Source organism: Leptopilina heterotoma, unplaced genomic scaffold (genome assembly GCF_015476425.1).
Source record: "Leptopilina heterotoma isolate Lh14 unplaced genomic scaffold, ASM1547642v1 Lhet_145, whole genome shotgun sequence".
In the NCBI taxonomy this organism is placed as follows: domain Eukaryota; kingdom Metazoa; phylum Arthropoda; class Insecta; order Hymenoptera; family Figitidae; genus Leptopilina; species Leptopilina heterotoma.
The window spans coordinates 1,158,109-1,184,525 of NW_025110863.1; the positions used below are offsets into that span (position 1 = coordinate 1,158,109).

Consider the following 26,417-nt stretch of genomic DNA (forward strand, 5'->3'; position numbering starts at 1 on the left):
AAGAGCCGCAACATCCAACTGTGGTAGCTTCACAGCAGACAGAGAGCACTACTGCACCTCTGAACGGCGCAACGGCATGTCCTAATAAGGCAAAAGGCGTTAATAAACGCCCCAGAAAAAATGCAAGCCCAGATGCGAGTCCGCGACGGGCGACTCAAGGCGGGAAGAGAATTAAGCGAAAGGAGGCTCGACAGCTTGGTTCTGAGTCGCCAGTTGGAATAAAAGAGGCGCCTTCAAACAGTCCTGGCAAGTCGTATGCTGGGGCAGTCTTGAGGGACAATGCGGACAATGGGGACGGTTTCAAAGATGTTAAAAACAAAAAGAAACGGACTCCAAAAGAGAAACCCTCAGGTGAGAAAAAAGAGCTTCCGAAGCCCCCTTTGAAGCTAAGGAGCATGGAAGCTGTTAAAATTACGGCAAGCGACCCAAAGTTTTATGAGGGTATCTTGCCGCTAATAAAAGCAAAGGTAAACCCAGAAGATACGGGTACCGTGATCCGGAAAATCAGGAGAACTTTCAAGCAGGAGGTTCTCGTGATAGTGAAAAAGGGCGGAGAGACCTTACAATTTGCAGATGCACTGTCTTCGGCCCTGCATGGTAAAGCTGAGGTCACACCTCTAGTGAATAAAAGGTCTCTAGAGATTAAGGATTTGTACGAAGCCACCTCAGAGGATGAGGTAACTGCAGCACTAAGAGAAAAGCTGGGTAAACCCGACCTGAAGATAGAGTGTCGACTTTTGCCGCGCTACAGAGAAACTAAGGTTGCTATGGTACGTCTGACAGAGGCAGAAAGTAACACTCTGCTAAAGCTTGGTAAAATAAAAATCGGCTGGATAAATGCTCCAATTCGCGAGCATGTTGAAGTAGCTAGGTGCCAAAAGTGCCTAGCATACGGACACTCAACCCGAACCTGCAAAGGCCCCGACAGAAGTAAAAACTGTCGGAGATGCGGCGGAGAGGGACATCTCGCGAAGAGCTGTAAAGATAAGCCGAAGTGCCTTACATGCTTGGACCTGGGGAAGCCAGAGACGGATCACGATTCCGGAAAGAGAGCCTGCCCGGTTTACAGAGAAGAACTGCAATAGATTAAAAGGGCAAATCCTTAAAATTTTTGCAGGTCAACCTGCATACAAGTAAGGATGCACAGTTGCTCCTAATGCAAACAGCAAGGGAAAATGAGGTCGATATCCTGTTCTGCAGTGAGCAGTATCAAGGAAGCGACCTCGCCCCTTGGTATCAGGATAAGGCGAAAAGAGCCGCCATAAAGCTGTGCAACCCAGAATTGCGGGTTGACAAGTTTCTGGAGACGAGCAGTGGGTTCGTGTGGATAGAGGTGGCTAATGTACGTATGTATAGCTGCTAATTTTCACACAACGACCCACTGACAAACTTCGAAGCCAATATCGAAGACCTAGAAGAGAGCCTCACAGAATCCAGGCTGGATGTCATCATCACTGGTGATTTTAACACAAAGTCGCCAGAGTGGGGTGAGACGAGACTCGACAAGAGAGGAATTCGTATTGGAGAAATGATCTCCAGAAACGACTTATTGGCAGTAAACCGAGGCAATACATGGACTTTTAGACGAGGTGCGATCGGATCGATTATAGATCTAACGATCGCATCGTCTAATATATTTAGCCGCATGACCGACTGGCGGGTCTCTGAGGAATATACCGCAAGTGACCACCAGTACATTGAGTTCTCAGTCTCGATGGGAGACACACGAGGAGGAAAAAGACAGGATGCTCCAAGTCGCAAAACCTCCTCGTGGAATATGAAGAGACTCGACAAGGAAAAGTTCGGCCGGTCCCTAAGAGAAGCCCTTTTAATTGAGGACTTGGGCTGGGAGAAGAGGCCGAGCAGTCTGGATGGGGAGGTGCGAGCGGTGAGGAACATGATAGTCACCGCTTGCAATGCGTCAATGCCACGCAAAGGCGCCACTCCCGTAAGAAAATCCTTGCACTGGTGGTCAGAGGAGCTAGCCTCCTTGAGAAAGGAATGCCTCAAAGCAAGAAGGACATATACCCGATCTAAGGGAGATCCCTTGCTAAAAGAGGCTTTCAAGGAGGCGAAAAAGGACCTCAAGAAAGAGATCCGCAAGTCGCGACGCCGTAGCTGGAAGGACCTAATCGAGGAAGTCGATAAGGACCTATGGGGTCTGGCTTTTAAAATCGTAACTAACAAATTAGTGACGAGGCAAAAGACCCCCGGCCTGGACAATCCCGATTGGGTCAGAAAGATAATAAGTTCTTTGTTTCCTCCTGCGGAGCCATACCTTAGAAGGGACTGGAGTTTTTGCAAAGTCGAAGAGGAAGAACTCTTCACACTTAGTGAACTGCAAAAAGCAGGCAAAAGATTAAAAACAGGCAAGGCGCCTGGAATCGATGGGATAAGTAACGAGATCCTAAAGTTGGTAATCGACACTTCACCCCAGATTCTGCTTCGATGCTTCAATCTTTGCCTTGAGAGAGGAGAGTTCTTCCGCGACTGGAAGCGACAGAGGTTAGTCCTCCTAAGGAAAGGTGAAAAACCTCTAGATAAGGTTTCATCGTACAGGCCTATATGCCTGCTAGATACGATGGGTAAACTTCTAGAGGATATGGTTCTGCAGAGAATGCAAAGCCACTTGACCGAAGAGAATCGTCTATCCGATCACCAATTTGGTTTCCGTAAAGGCAAGTCCACAGTTGATGCCATCCAGGCAGTTGTGGACATAGCCAAAGCAGGAAAAAACAAATGGGGACCTGGGAAAAAGAAGAGCTTCTGCGCGTTGGTAGCAATTGACATACGCAACGCGTTTAATTCCGCAAGATGGAAAGATCTCATCGAGTCGATGGAAAAGAAAAACATGCCGCCCTACTTGTTGCGCATAATGGATAATTATCTTAGCGACAGGTGGGTTATATATGAGGGAGACACCTGCACTCTCAGGGAAGAGATGCAGCGTGGGGCTCCTCAAGGCTCGAGGGTGGGTCCTTATACAATTTTAATTTATTCCGTTTTATGTTTTTAATATTATATACGCGTTTATTATTATTATTATTATTATTATTATTATTATTATTATTTTTTTTTATCCGTTTGCAATTTTATCTTTTGACTGTTTACACTTGATTAAACATTTTTTTTTTATAATTGTTGTGCTGTTAATTCCGCTTTTATATTGAAATAGTTTTAAATTTTTAACTATTAACGCAGGATAACCGCAGAGAAAAGCAGAAAGTCGAATTAGCGACAGAGTTGGAGCGCCACCCTCGAAGGCTAAAGTCTTACGACAGTTCCGGGGGAGGGTAAAGGGCTCCAAAAGAAGGGTAACGGGTTTTAGTGGGTCAAGCTGGTAGTAGGTCGCCAGTTTGTTAAATTTATTATAACATTTATTTATTTTTCTTTTTTTATATTTCTTTTTGTTTTTTTTATTATACCAACCCCACATAACCTTGAAGTGCAGAATCCAAGGTATCTGTAGGCAGATTTCCCAAAATTCCCTAAGCAAAAAAAAAAAAAAATAATAATAATAATAATAATAATAATAATAACTCCGCTTAGAACCGTGTCCCAAGCCCGGGACTCCATCTTCTATACGCATCTATACTCATTTATGTATTATTTTTTTTACTTATGTGCGTGTACATGGGTGAAGTAGTTTGGAGGAGGAGGAGGGTAGTTTGTCGGACTGGTGCGTCGGTGTATATTCCTCGTCTGTGTGAATGGTACAGTATGAACGTAGGGTGCGCTATAAACGCGTTTATCCCTTTGTTTAGGCGAAGGAGAATCCGAACCAAAGTGTTCGGTATGTTCGGAGCATGAATGGGAAGGAGAGTAGCCTATAAACGGCCCCTTCCATGAATGGGAAGCAGAGTAGCCTATGAACGGCCGCTTCCGCGAATGTGTATGAAGGAGTACATGTAGGCAGGAGAGTAGCCTATAAACGGCCCCTGCCCTAAATGCGAAACCAGAGTAGCCTATAGACGGCCGCTTCCACGATTGGGCAGTCTCTTTTCTATTGATGACACTATGGATCCGGGAAGTCTGTCCAATAGGCCAGCCTTGGCGGTATCCGGCTTGTCTCAATGGAATTGAGACTGATGTATGAAAGTGTATGTGGAATGTAAGAGGAACCCTTTGCGGAGGTTTCTTCCTTTTTTTTCTGTATGTGGGGGAGTGCTATAAACGCGCTACCCCCGTGAATGTGAAATACGCATGAGTGACGGGGGATGTGCATGGTCGTTCTAGTCCGTCAGACACAGTTCACATCAAATGTACACTATTTTAACACATATATGGGTTACACACAATTACAACACCTATACATTCATCACAACACACATCCTCACAATACACTTATCACACCTATATGATTGTTTCCTTCCTCGGCCCACTGGGAGTACCCTGAATCTTCGTTCACTCGTTTTCGGTGTTCGAGGCCTAGGGGTTGATGTGAGCTTGCTCTGCCGATGTGCCAGCCGAGGTAAGGAATCAGGAGCCAGCCCCTTCGGGACCCTGATCAGGAGAGTCTGTGGTGGATATGGAGGTCGGAATCCATATTGCTCCGGGCGAGTCCGGTCCGTCCGTGTATTCCGGGACCGGCTAAGCGGTGGTTGGGCCTCAGGGAACTGGGGTAGGATACGTCCGAGGGTATACCCGTTCCCAACTATACCGACCCGCCCCTCCACAGACGATGCGCTGGTAGAAACGAATTTATGGATACCATCTTCAGAATTGAAAACGAATTGGAAAAGGTGAACAGCGAACAAGCAATGGAGACAGAGGTGTTAGAAACCTCTGCCCCCGTTAGAAAGGAGGAACCTGCACCTCCGTGGGTTAAGGGCTGGAGTGCCATGCTACAACTCATGGAGAAGCAGTGTGAAGTAACAGAGGGCCTGGTTAAGGCCCTCCGTATAGTTAACGAGGGAATATTGAAGAATAACCCAAAACCCGTAAAGGACAGTGCCGTGGAGGCATTGCTCTATAGCGAAAGTCTCAGCGGCATTGCTAAAGACCTACGGGAAGAAGGGGGGAATTCGTCAAAAGGCTACAGTCCAACCCCTCACAGCTCGTTGCAAGACGACAAAATAAAAGGTTAGGGGAAAATTCCTAGTAGGACTCCCACTTCTGAAAGTAAGAAGAGGGGGGCCTCAACTACGCCCAAGGACAGGCAGTCCAAAAAGGGAAAGGTGTCCGCGTCTCCTCGGCCGAATAATGTAGAAGTTTCTGCTGAGGAGGCCGGACCATCCACTCAAGTTGATGAGCCCTGGGAGGAGGTGAAGAGTAAGAAGGGCAAAAAGAAGAAAAAGAAAAAAGGAGAAAAAAAGACTGGGGATGACCCAACAGGGGAAATAAAAAAATCCCCGCGTAAGAAAAAGAAAAGGGAGACAGACGCGATAAAAATAAGCGCAAGAGAAGGTGAGAAAACGGAGGAGATCTTAGACTACATGTTTAAAAGGGTCAGCCCTGAGGAAAACAAAGTCGAGATCCTGTCTGTTCGTAGATCCAGGAAGCAGGAGATCCTCCTGGTACTCAAGAAGGGACAGGATCTCACTAGTTTCAGCAGTGCGCTGACCACTGCCCTAACAGGAAAAGCGGATGTCGCGACTGCAGTCTCGACGAGGTCGATGGAAATTGTAGACCTCGACGAGACTGTAGTCGTCGCAAAGGTGTTGGAGGCTGTACGGGGTCTTCTGGGCAAGCCCGAGTTGGACGTGCCCTGCCAACTAGTCCGACGATATGGAGGTACGCAGATGGCGATTCTGCGTCTGCCAGAATTGGACGCGGAATTGCTGCTTAAGACCGGTCGTATTAAGATCGGCTGGGTGAACTGCAGAGTCCGGGCCAGAGTTGAAGTGGACAGATGCTTTAAATGCCTCTGTTACGGACACCTGGCACGAGGCTGCAGTGGCCCAGACAGAAGAAACGCTTGTTGGAAGTGTGCTGGTTTGGACCACAAAAGCAAGTCGTGTAAGGGTTCTGCTCGTTGCATGACTTGCTCCGACAAGGGGTCGAAAGAAGTAAACCACCTTCCAGGAAGCAGGGCTTGCCCAGTTTATTGGGGACAGAATTCTCTGTCTGGTTCCAGGACGCATCGGGAAGGTCCGGAATACAAGTGTGTAACCCGGACATCGCTATTGGTGATTTCCTGGAGACAGATAAGGGCTTTGTTTGGGTAGAGGTGGCGGGTGTTCGTATCTACAGCTGCTACTTCTCCCCAAACGACCCCCTTAAAAAGTTCGATGCCGAGATTCGCTCTCTTGAAGAAAGCATAAGAGCTTTCGACGGGGATGTCCTCATTGCGGGGGATTTCAATAGTAAGTCCCCCGAGTGGGGAGAGACCCGTCAGGACAGGAGGGGAATCTTGGTCACCGATATGGTCTCTGCGAATGACCTGGTGGTGATGAACCGGGTAAAAGAGCTCACTTTTAGGCGGGGAGCGTCAGGGTCAATTCTTGACCTGACATTTGCAACTCCCCACCTGGCCCGTAGAATCAGAAATTGGAAGGTATTGGATCAGGTGACCATGAGCGACCACCAGTACATTGAGTTTTCAGTCTCCGAGGAGAATATGGGAGGGTACAATTGCCCACAAATGGACAAGAAGAAACCCTCCTGGAACCTTAGGAGACTCGATAGGGAGAAGTTGGCAAAGTCCTTAGTTGAGGCTCGCCTTATTAGGAGACTCAACTGGCATAGGCAGCCAACTTCTGTAAAGGGCATAGTGCGAGAGGCGAGGCAAATAATAGTGGATGCTTGCAACCACTCTATGCCTCGCCGGCACCAAACAAAAGCTAGGAAGGGTGCTCTGTACTGGTGGAGCGATGAATTAGCCCGCTTAAGGAAAGATTGCAATGCAGCGAGAAGGAAATATACCCACTCGAAGGGAGACTTCACGCTGCAAGAAGATTGGCATAAAGCCAGGCGAATCTTCAAGCGGGCTATAAGTAGTAGCCAACGAAAGTGCTGGAAAGACCTAATCGGGAAGACCGAGAATGATCCATGGGGTTTGGCGTTTAAAATTGTTACTAAGAAATTAGTTTCAAGACAAAAAACCCCGGGTCTAGGGAATCCGATTTGGGTCCAAAAAATCATAAGAGCGCTGTTTCCCCATGTGGAACCGAGCCCCAGGGAGTACTATACTTGCGTAGTACAGATGGAGGAGCTCTTCACGCTTGAAGAACTAAAAAAGGCGGCAAGGGCGTTGAAAAATGGCAAGGCGCCAGGCAGGGATGGAATACCAAGCGAGATCCTAAAAGAGGTCGTCGCGGTATACCCAGAGTTGCTTCTCAACGTCTTTAATGCGTGTTTAAAAGCCGGAGAGTTCCTCAGTGACTGGAAAGTGCAAAAGTTGGTTCTCCTTAGGAAAGGCGATAAACCCCTGGATAAAGTCTCATCGTTCAGACCAATTTGTTTGTTGGACACGATGGGCAAACTTCTTGAGGGGATGGTTCTAGAAAGACTTCAGGCAATCCTGGTAGGCGAAAATAGCCTATCAGAGAATCAGTTTGGCTTCCGGAAAGGCCGGTCAACAGTTGATGCAATACTCTCTGTTGTGAAACTGGCAAAGGAAGTCAATCAGGGGAAGAGGAAAGGTTTCTGTGCTCTTGTTTCCATCAACATCCGGAATGCGTTCAATTCCGCGAGATGGGACATCTGCATTGAGTCAATGAGACGCAAAGGAGTGCCGACCTATCTGTTGCGAATGATAGACAACTATCTCAGTGACAGATGGGTCGTGTACGAAGGCAATGTGTTCCATCTCAAGGAAGAGATGACCTGCGGGGCACCACAGGGGTCTAAGGTGGGTCCATTCATATGGAACGTCATGTACGACGATCTTCTGAGAATGGAGCTGCCCGAAGACACGATCCTGAAAGCCTTTGTGGATGACGTACTTCTGGTGTGTACAGCGCAGGAAACCAAATTCCTCGAGATAAAACTCGATGAAGGACTGCGACGAGTAGAGCGTTGGTTGTCTCGTCATGGCCTGCAAATGGCCTTAGAGAAGACCGAGGCTCTGCTTGTTACAGTCCGGCGAGTTTTTGAAGCCCCAAAGGTAAAAATAGGTGGAACTGAAGTCTCATGGGGAAATCAACTTAAGTACCTGGGAGTGACGTTGGACCGAAGGTTAAGCTTCGGTCCTCACGTGAACATCACAGCACTCAAGGCCGCCGAATGTATGGGTAAACTATCTAGGTTAATGCCCAACATTGGTGGTCCCAGGGAAAAGAAGCGGCGCTTGGTGGCGACCGTGGGTCTAGCAAAGCAGCTTTATGCTGCCCCTGTATGGGCTGATGCCCTTAAGACCCACGCCATCTTGGACAGATTGCTCTCTGTGCAGACAAGGAGCGCACGGAGAGTAATCTCAGCCTACAGGACGGTGTCTGATTGCGCTGCTCTAGTTCTTGCGAGTACACCGCTAACAGATTTGTTGGCAAAAGAAAGACAGGAAGTCTTTCAGCTCAATAAAGAACGAGTTGTCTCGCAGAAACAACAGAGCGGCGGTAGCCTAAAGATGGCTATCCGCAAATCGGCAAGAATCAGACTAGTCGATAGTTGGCAAGCAAGATGGGATGGGGAATCGAAAGGAAGGTGGACATATCGCCTGATTCCCCACCTCGCCACCTGGTTAGAAAGAAAGCACGGTGAGGTTGGCTATTACCTTACGCAGGCGATGACTGGTCACGGCTGCTTCGGTCAGTACCTTCATAGATTTAAGATCAGAGAAGAGGCGAAATGTGTGTATTGCGGCGCTGAAATAGACGACACACTCTCTTCTCCTGCGGGCAATGGAGTGAGCTAAGACGGGCCATGTTTGACGCAGTGAAAACTCAATTCACCGCTGATGACATGGTCTCAACTATGCTCCAAAGCGCGGACTCTTGGCGCCACATCGAGTTCTTCATTACCTCGGTAATGAAGACAAAAGATGTGGACGGAAGAAGAGCTTAACCTGGAGTAATCACTGGGGACGATTCGCGAGAGGGGGAGGAGGAACTAATTCTCGTTTCTCCTCCCACTCCCGCGACTCCCCCCCGGTGGTTAATGGAAAGATTGTTTTTTAACAATGGATAGAGAGGAGTAAGAGAGAGGACTTCCACTTGCGAAGTAAAGCCATTAGGTAGTTCCGCAAGTGGAAATGGAGTCCTGGAAATAGGGAGTTGGTTTTAGAAGGTCGATAGAGCCTAAGCTAAACTTGTTTTAGCCTATGCTACACGCGGCTCAATGTTCAACCCTGCAAAACTCGTGGTACGGGCCACGAGGGATCTGATGAACAGATTTCCAACTTCCTTCGTAAAACAAAAACAAAAAAAATAATAATAATAATAATAATAATAATAATAATAATAATGAGGGTAAACTCTGTGAAGAGATACCAGGATGCACTCCCTTTGCGGAAACTTCCTGCTATCTTGGAGAGACACATCGACCTCCACGTCCGAACATACATGTTCACGTGCCCTTGGATATCATAGACGTCGCATCAATGCTCCAGCAATGCTATAACGTCTATGTAACTAACAGAGGTGGTTCAGGGTCCATCCTGGCCAGATGGTAGTACCCTGTTAAGGCCCGATTGTCCCTCGACACGGGACAAAGAATAAAAAAAAATGAAATGGACAAAAATTTAGATATTATACTCCAAGCGGGTACCTCAAATGAGGGTAATCTCGTCACCGATTCTGATCGGGTTGAAGCCCCGGTAGTCGGTGCAGACGGCTCCAAGGATTTCGGAGGGAGCCAAAGCAAAAATTCTGAGGATGTGGGACTTAGCAGATTCGAAGAAAATGTTTTAGAACAGGTCGATCTGATCCCAAAAATACTTGAAAGCATGTGGCGTGTTTGCAGGAAACAAAGAAACATTAGCAAGGATGTTCAGAATGGAATGGTGGAATTGGGGAAGGTGCACGAGGTGCTTCGCAGTAACCTGCGTTTTATACCTAGGCCCTTCATTAGCCCAAGCAAACCAGAGTCAAATCCTGAAATTCCTAGATCGATGTCTCACGCCACATCTGGCGAGAGCAAGCCCATCGACCCAAAGAAGCGCCCTAGAGAGTATGAAGGTCCGGAGACTGATTCTACTGCGACCACTCCCAAGGGTAAGAGGGTTAAGAGCAAGGAGACCAAGCCAAACCCTACTGTTATGGAGACGGAGGTGAGTAAGGCTGCTTCGGCCAAGATTGCTTCTTATTCGGAGGCAACTGTGGAAAATAAGCCTGAAAACGAAAAAGACTTTGAAACCGTCTCCAATAGGAAACGGGATGCCCGTAAGAGAAAGGCCTTGAAGAAAGCGGAGGAGAGGGAGCGACTTCAGAAGCGCCTCTCCAAAATTAGAACAACGGAGGCAATAAAAATTTCGGCCCGGAATCCAGAGACCAACTATGATCTTATAAAGCTGGCAACAACTTCGGTAAATCCAGAGGAAACTGGCACAGAGATTGTGAAAATTAGGAGAACTCTTAAAAAGAAGGTTCTCGTTGTGGTAAAAAAGGGGGGTGAAACTTCAAAGTTCGTTCAGAATCTTACCTCCGTTCTTCAGGACAAGGCCGAGGTTACGGCTCTTGTCAGTAAAAAGACCCTCGAAATTCGGGAACTTGACGAAACAACTTCAGAAGAGGACGTTTTAACCGTCTTAAAGCAGAAGTTGCAAAAGCCCGAGTTAGATGTGACTTGCCGACTTCTGACACGTTTTTGTGGTACGAAAGTGTCACTAGTACGCTTGAGTGAAACGGACAGCAAGAGTCTGCTTAAGCTAGGCAAAGTGCGTATTTGTTGGATAAACGCATCCAACCGAACGCACTTAGAAGTGACAAGATGTCAAAAGTGCCTAGCCTATGGACACGTGACCCGAATTTGCAAGGGCCCCGACAGAACAAAAAACTGTCGGAGATGCGGCGAAGCGGGACATTTCGCCAAGAGTTGTACTGGCGACAAGCCAAAGTGCATTACGTGTACAGATTTGGGAAAAACGGAAGTCAACCATATCCCTGGAAGAATTTCCTGCCCGGTTTACAAGGAGGAACTGGAGAAACTTAAAAGGGCAAATCCCTAAAGCTCCTTTAAGTCAACCTGCATACAAGTAAGGATGCACAGGTGCTCCTGATGCAAACAGCTAGGGAAAATGAGGTCGATATCCTGTTCTGCAGTGAGCAGTATCAAGGAAGCGACCTCGCACCTTGGTATCAGGATAAGGCGAAGAGAGCCGCCATCAAGCTGTGCAACCCATAATTGCGGGTTGACAAGTTCTTGGAGACAAGCAGCGGGTTTGTGTGGATAGAGGTGGCTAATATACGTATGTATAGCTGCTACTTCTCACCCAACGACCCGCTGACCACCTTCGAAGCCAATATAGAAGACGTAGAATCGAGCCTCATAGAATCCAAGCTGGATGTCATCATCACTGACGATTTTAATGTAAAGTCGCCAGAGTGGGGTGAGACGAGGCTCGACAAGAGAGGAATTCTGATTGGAGAAATGATCTCCAAGAACGATTTATTAGTTGTAAACCGGGGAAAAACATGGACGTTTAGACGAGGTGCGATCGGATCGATTATAGATCTAACGATCGCATCGTCTAATATATTTAGCCGCATAACCGACTGGCGGGTCTCTGAGGAATATACCGCAAGTTACCACCAGTACATTCAGTTCTCAGTCTCGATGGGAGACACACGAGGAGGAAAAAGACAGGATGCTCCTAGTCGCAAAACCTCCTCGTGGAACATTAAGAAACTCAACAAGGAGAAGTTCAGCCGGTCCCTAGAAGAATCTATCTTAATTGAGGATTCTGGTTGGGTGAGGAGGCCGAAAAGTCTAAATGGAGAGGTGCGAGCGGTGCGAAATATAATCTTCACCGCTTGCAATGCGTCGATGCCACGTCGCAAAGGAGCCTTTCCAAGGAAAAAATCCTTGCACTGGAGTCAGAAAAGCTGGCCTCCTTGAGAAAGGAATGCTTCAAAGCAAGAAGGACATATACCCGATCCCTTGCTGAAAGAGGCTTTCAAGGAGGCGAAAAAGGACCTCAAGAAAGAGATCCGCAAGTCGCGACGCCGTAGCTGGAAGGACCTAATCGAGGAAGTCGATAAGGACCCATGGGGTCTGGCTTTTAAAATCGTAACTAAGAAATTAGTATAATAATAATAATAATAATAATAATAATAATAATGATTGCAATAAAATTAAAGATAAGATAGCAGTTTTTCCATATTATGGAAAAATATCAGAAAATATTAAACTGTTTTTAGTGTAAATTTTAAATTTGATAATTTTATAAAACTTAGGAAGGATAAACTTGTAAAATATAATCAATGTAATTGTGTTTATAAAGAATGTAACTGTGGAAAAACGTATGTGGGATAGACTAAGAGACCACTACATATTCTGAGACAAGAACATAAAACCAATCTAGAAAGAAATGAAAAATATCATAACGTAATTAGTAGAGGAGAGTGGTCCTAAGTTGACCGTCTAAGCAAATTGGTCGAAAATAGTGACAAAATTAAATTTAATCACTTCGGCAAGTATATATTAGTGTTTAGAGATCGTTTTGCTATAATTTTGTGGTATTTAGAACATTATAGAATGGCTTTTGTAGTCTTAATACAATAAATAGTGAAAAGTTGCATTTTATACATTTCAGAAATAGCGGTCCTAAGTTGGCCACCACTTTTTTTCGGTTGTGTATAAGGAAGAAATGCATATTCTTTTCAATTACGCAGAAATTTTACAAATTTGATACATTTATGAGAATACAAACGCATTATTTAACTATTTTTGTTTAGAAAATGAAGCATTGTTTTATTTCATTTATTTGCAGTGGTGGATGGCTGTGGAGACAGGCGTTTTTGTACTATGTCTTTTCTAATGTTTTTTAAACCGTTTACAAAAAAAACAAAGACAAACTTTGTTTAATTCCTACGTTACACTTTTACGGTCTTTCTCGTGATAAAAAACACAAAAAAGAAGTAAAACATAAATAAAAACAAACAAAAACATTAGGTGGCCAACTTAGGACCACTGTAGATTTTTACAAGTTTTAAATTTATGGGACTAGTGCTTTTTTTCCTTAGTAACTGGTCAGTTTCTGTGCCCTCAGTTTCTTTTTTTCATAGTGTCAAGATTTTCTGGCTAGAGATTTGAAAAAATCTAGAATAATTCTTTTAATAGGATTCGGCAAGTTTTTCTGATTAGTGGTGGACTAGCTTTCTAGGTGGAATCTTAAATAATTCTTCAAATCAGTGACTTGACAGTGTCTGAAATGAAATTCTTATCACGATTATGATCAGATTTTCTGGTCAGTGACTTGACAAAAGCACTGTTCACAAAGCGGAATTGTTTTTATCCAGTGAAACTGGCTAGTCACTTATTCAGGACTGGCCAGATTGTCTTGGCAAGTAAAACTCGCTCTCGACTCTACAGCTACTGGAAGGAAACAAGTAATAGTTGACAAATTTCTACCTGGGGTAGTACCGATTGAAAATTTTATTTTATTTATTGTTCATATTTATTATTTATTATATGTGTCTTAATTTTTATTATTTTACTAAATGGATTTTTGATTAGTTTTTAGTAAGTTTGAACTTTTATTTATAATTATTTATTTGCTTATTAATTTTTATTTTCATCTTTATGTTTATTTGTTTTTATTTAATTATTTTTATTCATTTTATTTTTATTAACTTTTAATTGAATTTTGTTTTATATTTTTATTTTTAACTAACCTGTTTCAAATTTTGACTCCAGATTTTGTATGGCTCCAATGTATGGGTGTAATATTTTTATTTTCTAACGAATTTTAATTTATTTATGACAAATTTAAGTTCTGACTGTTGCTAATTTGGTAAGATTGTAATTTTTGTACTTATATTATTATTTTTGTTCTACGTACTATTTTTAATTTGCGTTAATTGTGTCTTTATTTTTATTTTCGTTTTTACTTACTATTGTTAATATTTCGATCTCTTTATTAAGATAAAGAGATCGAAATATTAACAATAGTTATTTCATGTTTTATTTTATTTTACGTTTTTTGTACAATATTTCGATTGCTTTTTTTTATTTTAAGTATTTCAGTACAATATTTTGATTATTTTATTTCATATTGTGAACTAACATCTTTTTATTTTACTTGGTTTTTGTTGTATATATTAAACTCCCTAAAGAGGAAATCTGTGGATTTCGAAAAGTTGGAGTAACATTAAAGACGTTTCTTTTTCTCCGCAGACATTCGGGGACAATTATGGTAAAGTCTCGGAGTCATTAAAAAGACAACAAAAAGACATCGTATGTCCGGTCTAAAATTAGGTTTAATTTAAAAAACAGAATATTAATTGTTTAGAGTTATATTCACCTGTGGTTACATTGTTGACACGCGAAGCACTCGAGGTGATATACGTTAGTTCTGGCCCTCATAACCATTTCAAAGGCAGGAATTACTTTACTGCAAGCAGCACAGTGTCCAGTGTTTCCGAAAAGTCTGCAAAATTAAGAGCTTGAATGTATTGATTATGTAAATGTCTATATAGACATATTTTCTCATATAATAACTGTGTACAAAATTTATAGATATGAAGTTTTCTATATATATACTCTCGGAATCAATGGTTCTTGAGGAGAAATTGAAGAAGACACTTGTGCCTTGTGGCAGGGACCAATAAACATTCGGGCAACAGTAATGTTGTCGTCAAATATTGGGCCATTAATAAAGACCATAGTTTCGATGGCTCCCGAGTTCACAATAGCACCTGCGTGTTCCCTCGGGACCTCGTAATCTCAACACGGTTTATTTGCCAGGCTGATTGTTTGAACAACGCAGGAAATATATTCAATAAAAGAAATTTGTCTGTAAAAAATTATTTTTATTCTATTTGTTGATTTATCGATTGCACTAGTCAAGAAAATTTTGCCTCAAGCGTAAGAACTGGTGACTCTAGAAAAAAAAATTTCGTATAAATTACGAATGGGGCCATTCAAGTATTACGTAAGCATATTTTTCAGGTTTTTAGACCCCCCCCCCACCCCATGTAAGATTTTTTATATGCATTAGCGCCATTTATTCTAATGGAAATAAGTTAATTGCTTATTTCCCTCCCCCTTAAATGCTTACGTAATACTTGAATGGTCCCAATGTGCAAGTGAAATTCTTCCATAAGTAGGTAGGTTCTCTTGAGTTTTAATTTAATAAAATTTTTTCATGTCACGAGGTACAAAATTCCCATATAAACAGTGCTACCTTTGTCCCCTTGTTGCTTAATACATTATTTTTAAAATAATTATACTAATATTAACCGTAGAGTGTCCAACGTACTTCCGGCAGGACAAAAAAGAGGCCCTCTAGTTAAATCCCCACATTGTGCTTTTCTATTCAGGCAGTGACAAGGCAATCTAGTTAGAACCTCTCTATCTTTCCACATCATCACCTGATATTTCAAGCGTGACGAAATTAGACGGGTCCTGACTAATTTTCCTAGTTTGCGCCTCACTAAACGAAAGGGGGTCTATTCAGGGCCTTACGAAGTCCTATTTTCAATTTCTACTCACCTGATATTTCAAGCGTGACGAAATTAGACGGGTCCTGACTAATTTTCCTAGTTTGCGCCTCACTAAACGAAAGGGCGTCTATTCAGGGCCTTACGAAGTCCTATTTTCAATTTCTACACGGGATAACACTAACGCATACGCACATTGAAAACCCGGAACGCTAACCACTACACTACACACGCACGTGTTGTACTAAATTATTTAACAGATATTAGAATTTCCAGTCAAAATTTTTAAAATACACAATTTTACTTGCTTCCTGGCGGGCGGGTTTCACTGAATATCTACTGAATTCGGTAGACGTTCGGTATACGTTCGGTAATTGGTCGAAAAATTCAATAAAAAAGCATAGAATGTTGAAATAAACTATTGAAAATAATAAATGGAGTATTAAAGTGTAAATTTATCCAACATTTAGGGTAAATTATGTTGTAAATAATTAAATATTAATGTGTAAAGTGTAAAAGTGCTAATGTGACAGTTGAAATAGTGTGTAAAATTTATTAATTTGTAATGAAAATAAGAATAGAATGCTAAAAAAAGCAATCAATATATATTCTTTGATATGTAATGTATTTAATTCATTATATAGTTTTGTTAATTGTTGCATATTAACAATAAAAACATTAATTAAAGTAATAATTTTTTCTACCAATGTAAAGTGTCGATAACATGGAGTGTAGAGAAAGGTAGCCGCGCTCAACACACGCTAGGTGGCAATACTCACGATTTCCTTGTCTGAATCGTCTGAATATTTAATTTACAATTTAATTAAATACTATTAAAATAGACCAAATTATCAAGAAAACTAAAGAGTCAACTATAGAAAATATTGATTTAATATTCATGATTAACATTTATGCACGATTTATTATAAAACTTTTTGAAAACAATTATAATTCTTTGCATATGGGCAATTCCACGTAAAATTTCAGTCGACCTTTAGAATCGGCAAAACATACTTTTTTCTTTTCTATATTTAAAAAAACCGGAGAGGTATTTTTTTTCTAGGACAAAACTTTTTATTTTCTTTTCACGGGGTTGAGACTAAATTTTAAATTTTTAAAAAATTAAATATATTCACCATTTTTTTAAATAAGGCAACGAATCAAAGAATTGCTCTTTGTAAATAGGAGGAGTTTAAATATTATTTTTAGTGGCCAAAAGTTTTTATTTTCTTTTTAGAAGGTTGAGACTAAATGTTATATTTAAAAAAAAATGAAATATATTCACCATTTTTTTAAATAAGGCAACGAATCAAAAAATTGCTTTTTGTAAATAGGAGGAGTTTAAATATTATTTTTATTGGCCAAAACTTTTTATTTTATTTTCAGGGGGTTGAGACTAAATGTTAAATTTTTAAAAAATAAAATATATTCCCCATTTTATTTTTTATTAAGGCAACAAATCAAAGAATTGCTTTTTGTAAATAGGAGGAGTTTAAATATTATTTTTATTGGCCAAAACTTTTTATTTTCTTTTCAGGGGGTTGAGACTAAATTTAAAATTTTTTAAAAATGAAATCTATTCACCTTTTTTTTAAATAAGGCAACGAATCAAAAAATTGCTTTTTGTAAATAGGAGGAGTTTAAATATTATTTTTATTGGCCAAAACTTTTTATTTTCTTTTCAGGGGGTTGAGACTAAATGTTAAATTTTTAAAAAATAAAATATATTCACTATTTTTTATTAAGGCAACGAATCAAAGAATTGCTCTTTGTAAATAGGAGGAGTTTAAATATTATTTAAGAAAATAAAATAATATTTATATAAAAATAATATTTAAACTCCTCCTATTTACAAAAAGCAATTCTTTGATTCGTTGCTTTATTTAAAAAAATTGTGAATAGATTTCATTTTTTAAAAATTTAACATTTAGTCTCAACCCCCTGAAAAGAAAATAAAAAGTTTTGGCCAATAAAAATATTTCAACTCCTCCTATTTACAAAAAGCAATTCTTTGATTCGTTGCCTTAATAAAAAAAATGGTGAATATATTTCATTTTTTAAAAATTTAACATTTAGTCTCAACCCCCTGAAATGAAAATAAAAAGTTTTTGCCAACAAAAATAATATTTAAACTCCTCCTATTTACAAAAAGCAATTTTTTGATTCGTTGCCTTATTTAAAAAAAAAGGTGAATATATTTCATTTTTTAAAAATTTAACATTTAGTCTCAACCCCCTGAAAAGAAAATAAAAAGTTTTTGCCAATAAAAATAATATTTAAACTCCTCCTATTTACAAAAAGCAATTTTTTGATTCGTTGCCTTATTTAAAAAAAAGGTGAATAGATTTCATTTTTAAAAAATTTTAAATTTAGTCTCAACCCCCTGAAAAGAAAATAAAAAGTTTTGGCCAATAAAAATAATATTTAAACTCCTCCTATTTACAAAAAGCAATTCTTTGATTTGTTGCCTTAATAAAAAATAAAATGGGGAATATATTTTATTTTTTAAAAATTTAACATTTAGTCTCAACCCCCTGAAAATAAAATAAAAAGTTTTGGCCAATAAAAATAATATTTAAACTCCTCCTATTTACAAAAAGCAATTTTTTGATTCGTTGCCTTATTTAAAAAAATGGTGAATATATTTCATTTTTTTTTAAATATAACATTTAGTCTCAACCTTCTAAAAAGAAAATAAAAACTTTTGGCCACTAAAAATAATATTTAAACTCCTCCTATTTACAAAGAGCAATTCTTTGATTCGTTGCCTTATTTAAAAAAATGGTGAATATATTTAATTTTTTAAAAATTTAAAATTTAGTCTCAACCCCGTGAAAAGAAAATAAAAAGTTTTGTCCTAGAAAAAAAATACCTCTCCGGTTTTTTTAAATATAGAAAAGAAAAAAGTATGTTTTGCCGATTCTAAAGGTCGACTGAAATTTTACGTGGAATTGCCCATATGCAAAGAATTATAATTGTTTTCAAAAAGTTTTATAATAAATCGTGCATAAATGTTAATCATTAATATTAAATCAATATTTTCTATAGTTGACTCTTTAGTTTTCTTGATAATTTGGTCTATTTTAATAGTATTTAATTAAATTGTAAATTAAATATTCAGACGATTCAGACAAGGAAATCGTGAGTATTGCCACCTAGCGTGTGTTGAGCGCGGCTACCTTTCTCTACACTCCATGTTATCGACACTTTACATTGGTAGAAAAAATTATTACTTTAATTAATGTTTTTATTGTTAATATGCAACAATTAACAAAACTATATAATGAATTAAATACATTACATATCAAAGAATATATATTGATTGCTTTTTTTAGCATTCTATTCTTATTTTCATTACAAATTAATAAATTTTACACACTATTTCAACTGTCACATTAGCACTTTTACACTTTACACATTAATATTTAATTATTTACAACATAATTTACCCTAAATGTTGGATAAATTTACACTTTAATACTCCATTTATTATTTTCAATAGTTTATTTCAACATTCTATGCTTTTTTATTGAATTTTTCGACCAATTACCGAACGTATACCGAACGTCTACCGAATTCAGTAGATATTCAGTGAAACCCGCCCGCCAGGGCTCGTCAAGAACTATTTATTTTTAGGGTTCCGTACACCTACACTGAGAGAAATTTCTGCATAAAATAGTATGAACTATAGCCATGCTTTTTTCACATCTATATGACATACGCCATTGGTGAAAACAACATACTCATTTCGTAGGGATAACGCTCTTTTGGTATGACTGCGGAGCGAATTCAGTATGTTTTCATAACAAAAACTCACGACAGAGGGCATGCGAAGCGCGTTGAGTGTTTCAATACTATTTTATGCAGAATTTTCTCTCAGTGTACGGTGTAACGGCGGAACCCTATTGGTGAGACTCTTATGTCCGTAACCAAATCGTGCCCCCTCCCCTAGCGGCTAAACTATTTGACCTAAAGAGCTCAAATTTGGTCCAGATATGTATTTTCACTCGTAGATTACAGGAAAAATATAGCGAATGTGATTGGACGTGATGGACATAGCGTTGTCAAGGAAATAACAAGATTTTTGGCTAAAAATGCATAAAAAGTGACCATTCCCCCCCTTAACTTCTAAACTATTCGACATGGAGAGCTGAAATTTTGCATGCTGGTGTATTTTTACTCGAATATTACAGGAAAAATATGGAAAACTTGATATGTAATGATGGCCATAGCGTTGTCAAGGAAAAACTAAAAAATTTAAAAAAAAATTGTTTTCCTAACTTTTACATTATTTGACCTAATGAGCTGAAAATTGGTATCCTAGTGTATTATTACAGTCTGACGACAAAAAATTTATTTAAGAAACTTTTTGAAAAAAAAATCAAAAAAAATTTTTTTTTAGTTTAAACACATGGCATTAAATATTTTAAGGAAGAGAGTGAAATTTTAAGAGAATAAATGAGAGATTGTTTTCTGACTTTAATTTCTTAACTAAAAAAAAAAAAATTGGACAAGAGCGAGTTGTACTCGCACTGCAATGGCGTGTTCCGTACACAAATATTAAAACAATACTTGCAACATTTATCGGTAATTAGTAGAATTAAAATAAACAATTAAAAAAATATATTAAAATCATATGATAAAAAAAATAACTAAAAAAATTAAAGTATTTGTATATATCTAATATTGTAAACAATAATAAGCAGAGGAACAAAATTTTGAAAATTATAGTTTTGCTTCCTCATAAAGGAAGCCTTATAGTGATGTCGATTTCCGAATTTTTTAGAATCAATTATTTTTACAAATTTTCAAGTGTAGTATATATCATTCGTCGAGAGGAACAAATGTCCGGATGTATGTGTGTATGTGTGTGTGTGTGTGTGTGTATGTATGTGTGTGTGTGTATGTCACCGATTCTTGTGGACAAATTTTCTCTTACACGTCTTGACGGATTTTGATAAAATTTTGTAGGTGTATTACGGTCACGAATACCAAAAATCAGACAGAAGGATTTTCGAAAATATCTAAAAAAAAAATTTTTTTCAACAATTTTTTAATTTTTGAAAAAATTAATTTTTGGATTTTTTGAAATAACTTTTTTCTATATTAAAATTTTTATTAATTCTTGGCAAAATTGCATTCCTGACATAAAAACGAATTGATTGATGTATATAAAGTATATATTTTATTCAAATTTATAGAATTAATAAATATTTTAATTTTTTACAAAAAATTGAAATTTTGTATTTTTTAAAATTTTATCTTAACACTTTAAAATAATTATTCTAAAATAAAAAATTAAACGATTGGTATATATTATATTGAGGAAGCTTAATGATCATGAAATGAACAACTTGTTAATATTTGTGTACGGAACCCGCCATTGATATTATTTATTATGACATTATTATTATTATTATTTACGCCATTATTTATTTATGACATTTGTATCTCATTAGTAATTAATAGAAAATTAACAAATAGTAAATTATAACATCAAAATGCAAGCATTATTATAACGGTACTTTACTTAAGCACAGATATTAAAATACTACAAAATTTTGATTCCACTTGTGTGAAATTTCAGGCTTTTTAGGTTAGCTATAAAGTTTGAACGAATTAAATTATCAAATATATAAAGGAGTATTCAGACCTCTACAGACTGCCTGCCTGCGCAGACAGAAGATCGTTCACACCTCACTTTTCCCGTTGAAAAATGAGGGAAGATTTGAATATCTATTGAAATTCAAAACTTCCCTCATTTTTCATCGGGAAAAGTGAGGTGTGAACGATCTTCTGTCTGCGCAGGCAGGCAGTCTGCAGAGGTCTGAATGCTCCTTTATAGCTTAATTTTAATTATCTGTTTCGATTTACTCGATGAAAACGGCAAATGTGAAATACACACAAAAAATAACTACGATTAACGAATATAAAAATCGTTTTACAAAATAATAATTATGAATCACAAAAGACAGAGCTGAATACTGTCAAAAAATAAATAGACGCACGCGCAGTTCAGAAAATTTTCAAAATAACTAATTATCCTAGTTGATTTGACCAGGGAATATGCAGAGTTACATTTACAAATTTTTAATTTATGGAATTGATCAGGGAAACTGGTTGAATTTACTGGGAATCCTAATTAACTTTACTAGGTTAAGATTAACTCTGGGTTTATAATTAATAATACCATAAAGATTTTTTCAGTGTACTTATCTCCGGGAAACAATCATTTAGTATTAGTACTCTGAGAAAAAAACTAATTCATAATTTAGAACTAGAAGCATAATGTTGTCTACTCTTATCTAAATTTGAATCAGTGAAATTCCACTGAAAATCAGTGAAATTTGACTAAGAATCAGTGACTCTATTCTCGCGATTTGAATCAGTGGAATTTCACTGACAGTTAGTTGAAAAAAACTGAAATTTCAGTCATTTTCCACTGATTCGCCAATTAAAAAAGTACTGCTAATTTCTGTAACATATATTGAAAATTTCAGGTATTTTTTAATTGGCCATTCAGTGAGAAATGACTGAAATTTCAATCATTTTTAACTGATCTTCAGGGAAATTTCACTGATTAAAATCGCGAGAATAGAGTCACTGATTCTCAGTCAAATTTCACTGATTCAGTTTTAGAGAGTAATGAAATATGTAAAATGGTTGAGATGTAGGGTTGATACAATTTTATTAAAAAAATATTAACCCCTTAACTGTTATGTCAAAGATTTTGTCCGTCAAATCTTTGCCATGGCAGTTGGGAGGTTAATTAGTTCGAAATAAGTCACGGAGAAAAATGAAAATTTAGATTTCAGACTGAATATAAAACAATTTGAATGATTTGTATTATCGTAGGAAGAAATATTAAATTTTGGTTCTCTACCCCAAAAAGTTTAGTTATGATTTTCAATTAAGATTAATGCTAAATATCTTAATAAACGCTAATAGTCTTCTTTCAACAAGTGCAATCAGATTCCGTAATTAATTAAAAAGTGAAAAGAATTAGATACAATTATTATTATTTGCATTTAATTTAATTCAGCTACTCAATTGTTAAAACTTTGTATCAACGTTCACTTAAACGGGGACTGTTCTGTGCGAAAGTCCAGATTCATTCCCAAACAGTTTTTAGGAATGCGAAACTCTGTGGCGCGCCTGCGCCCGCGTTTGTTTAGTTTCTTCGTTTTTTATATACACGGAAGTCTGGGTGTAGTTCGTAGTGTGCATCGTGCCGTATTAATTGTTTCAATTAATAAAAATTTTAATTTTAAATATAATAGTGAGTGCAGTTTTGTGATAAAGTTCTAGTGTTACAAATGAATTTAGAAGAATATCTAAGTGAAATGTTTGATCTCATTTTGAGGTTAGGTGTGTGTTTATTTTGTTTTTAGCCGGTTATGTAATACCTAATTGTTATTATATTTTATTGTAATGTTCAATTTAGGCAACTAAATGTAAAGTCTAAAATGAAATAATATTTAAAAAAATAGAGAATACTTTGAACTTTAAACATCTTCGCATTGGGATTTTTATTTAATCTGTAGTTATTTAAATATAATCTTTTTTTTAAACGTTTTAAAACAAATCATTTTAGTAGAAATGGCAAAGGACTTGTATTTAATTTTTGAAGAGATTCGACGTTTAAATATCTAAAGAATAATAAAAATCCCAGTGAGAAGTTTTATATAATTCAAAGTATTCTAATATTTTCAGTTGTTTCATTTTTCGATTTTATATTTAGTTTCAAATTGAATATTCCAATAAAAGTAAATATTTTGACAAATAAAAATAATAATGTAGGTCACTAGAAGATCTGCTCACATTATAGTCAGTATGGGAATCGGCACTAGCCTACTGACTTGCTTTAAACCTTTTACCATTCATTTCCCTGATTTTTATCCTGGAGCCGCAAAGGTAGACAAGTTTGGGAATGAAATCTAAATTACTATTACTGATGAACTCTAAAATTTTCAATCGAATTTTTCTGCGTGGTGTTGCCATTATTTTAAATAAAATTTTGTTAAATTAATAAATAGTATTTACATTTTATGTAGACGTATATTTTAGACGATGGAATATGCTTTTGAATCAATATCACGTAATTTTGTTATTGTAAACGATGTATTTAAATACGTTCAAAAGCAGATACTATAAAATTGACAGTACCGTGCAATAAAATTGAGGCCTTGGATCCAATAACTCGCCCGACGCTCGAAGGCACGCGCTAATACCAGTCGGGTAGCAGTGAGTGGCCCAGAGGCGCTCACTGCTCACTGACTGGCAGTTGCGCGTTCCTCCGAGCGTCGGGCGAGTTATTGGATCCAAGGCCTCAATTGTAGTTATACTTATTTAAATTAAAGTTGTTAGGTATTGTCTTGTTCAAATTAATTTTTCAATAAGAAAGTATATTTCTACTACTATGAAAAAGGACTTTACGTGTCAAAAAATAATTTTTTACTTTTTTGTTCCCGATTACCGCCCTGGCCCCGGTCGGGTTTTCATGATCTGGCCCCGACTTCGTGGCCCCGACCAGGACCAGGCCGGGTTTGCCCAAGGATCTACAAACAGCGCACAATTGGATTTTTTTTACAATTTACTGTTCAAAACTGTCTACAGCCTACAATTCTTAACCGGTTTCAGTATTCTTAAATTTAAATTAAAGGCGAATAAATTCTTAAGACATCCCTTAAGGTCAATTTTTTAGTTCTTAATTGTTTATAATTTTTATTTTCAATCAAAGTTAACAAATTAATACAATTTTTCAAAAAAGGAGGCTTATTTTCTTATTCCGTTGCTGCATATGATCTGAATCAGTTCAAATTAATACAATATGACCACCACACAATTAATAAAACAGAAAGTAATTTATATCAATTGTTATAAACAATATTAATTAACAAATAGTTAACTTTGATTTCTTTCCACTAAAAAATGTTTTTTTCACCTTTTCTTTTTAATTTAAGTTCATTTAAAGAATATTTGTCCTTTTTGATTATAAAATGACTTATTTAAATTGTTATAAACAATATTAATTAACAAATAGTTAACATTGATTCCTATTCCACTAAAAATTTTTTTTCACATTTTCTTTTTAATTTAAGTCTATTTAAAGAATATTTGTCCTTTTTGATTAAAAAATAACTTATATAAATTGTTATAAACAATATTTTAAATAACAAATAGTTATGTAACTTATCTTCCTGTCCACCAAAAAAATTTTTTTTTACATCTACTTTTTAATTTAAGTTCATTTTAAAAATATGTGTCCTTTTTGTTTAAAAAATAACTTATTTAAATGGTTACAAATAATATTAATTAACAAATAGTTAATTTTTGTTCCTTTCCACCAAAAATTTTTTTTTCACGTTTACTTTTTTATTTAGATAATGTTAAAAGACCACGGATATATAATATTAAATATTTAAATAAGTTATATTATAAGCAAAAAAGAGATATATTCTTTAAAAGAACCTAAGTAAAAAAGAAAATTTGTAACAAAAATTTTTTGTTGGACAGGATCATAAGTTAACTATTTGTTAATTAATATTGTTTATAACAATTTAAATACCGTCAACTGGGGCTATTTTGTGCATCCGGGGGCTATTTTGTGCACGCGAGTTTTTTAATGAAAAAAATTATTAAAATGAATTATTTTAATCTGCTATTTTGTTAAATGAAAGTTGAATTACATGACAATAGAGAGCACTAAATGTTATTATTTAATTCTTTGGCAATTAAGAGAAAAAAATTCCTAAAAACGGAAAATTTGTTTAAAAAATTTTGAAAGTTCGGAAAAATTATACCAGATCTTCTAGAGTTTTAATGTGTCTCATAAACTGTGTTAGATATTTGTTTTCAATTGTGTTGTGATGATACTTACGTAATGCGCTAACTTTTTATTCATTATTTTAAGAGAAAAGTGGAAAAAACTGAAAAACCAGGATTCCATGGGGCTATTTTGTGCACTTAAAAAAATCAAATATTTTTCATAAATATTTTATTTAGTAAGTAAAGAAGATTCTGTTTATCATTTTAATACATTTTTGTCTTACTTTTCTGTCAAAAAACTGTAAATACGTTAATTAAAATCATTAAAACGATTAAAAGCTCTACCGGTGCACAACGTAACCTCAAAAAATGAACTTTAATTAATATTTATAAGTTTTTAAAATTAGTTTTAAAACTATTTTCTTGTTTCTCTTAAAATAACTTGAAAGTCATATTAGATATTAATATGTTATCTATTTAACCTTAAAAATATTTATTTCAAGTTTTTTAAAAATATCATTCAAAACCATTAAAAAAGCTCCTATTGAAATGATGTTTTAAAGTTATTTATAAGTGTTTAAACGATCATTTTATAATTATATTAGTATATTATTATAAAATATATATTAAAAAAGAAAAAAATTTTATTTACTATCTGCGTAATATACAATTTAAAGAAAGATTGTTAATTTTTAGTAAATCCAGATTTTAGCAAAATTTTAGTGCTTTATTTTACATTTTTTGTATAATATATCTACAAAAAAAATTTTACTAGGTCATTCTTTTTTTAATTTACTCTCAAATATATACACAAAAGATTTCATGAAGCAGAAACGATTAAAAAAATTGTTTACGCAACATTATAGAAAAACAAAGTTCGATGCACAAAATAGCCTCAATATCTCAGAACGAAAAAAAGCTAAAGGCTTCAATTTTTTTTTAAATTGTAGGTATCCCTGGGGACATAAAATGAGAGTATTTTCAGCCCGATTCATAAAGTTTAACTATATTTTTTTTGCATTTTTCATTTTGTAAAAAAAAGGTTTTTTGACCATAACTTTAAAAAAATGTTAGGATACCTATTAATTTTTTTTTAGTTTTGTAGAGTTTTTTTAGACGCATCTTTTGAGCCTCCATTGAACATTTTTCGTTCATATTAGCTGGAGATAT

General features: G+C 36.8%; 1 protein-coding gene across 2 annotated transcripts in view; it reads right to left on the bottom strand.

Moving 5' to 3' along the window:
- LOC122498304 (LIM domain only protein 3-like) overlaps window positions 1–26,417 on the bottom strand; it is a 373,628-nt gene that overhangs the window by 323,417 nt on the left and 23,794 nt on the right. For both annotated transcript variants that reach the window (XM_043605988.1, XM_043605987.1), the window contains exon 3: window positions 14,342–14,467. In XM_043605988.1, coding sequence (XP_043461923.1) covers window positions 14,342–14,467 — 126 coding nt within the window. The remainder of the gene's footprint in view (window positions 1–14,341; window positions 14,468–26,417) is intronic.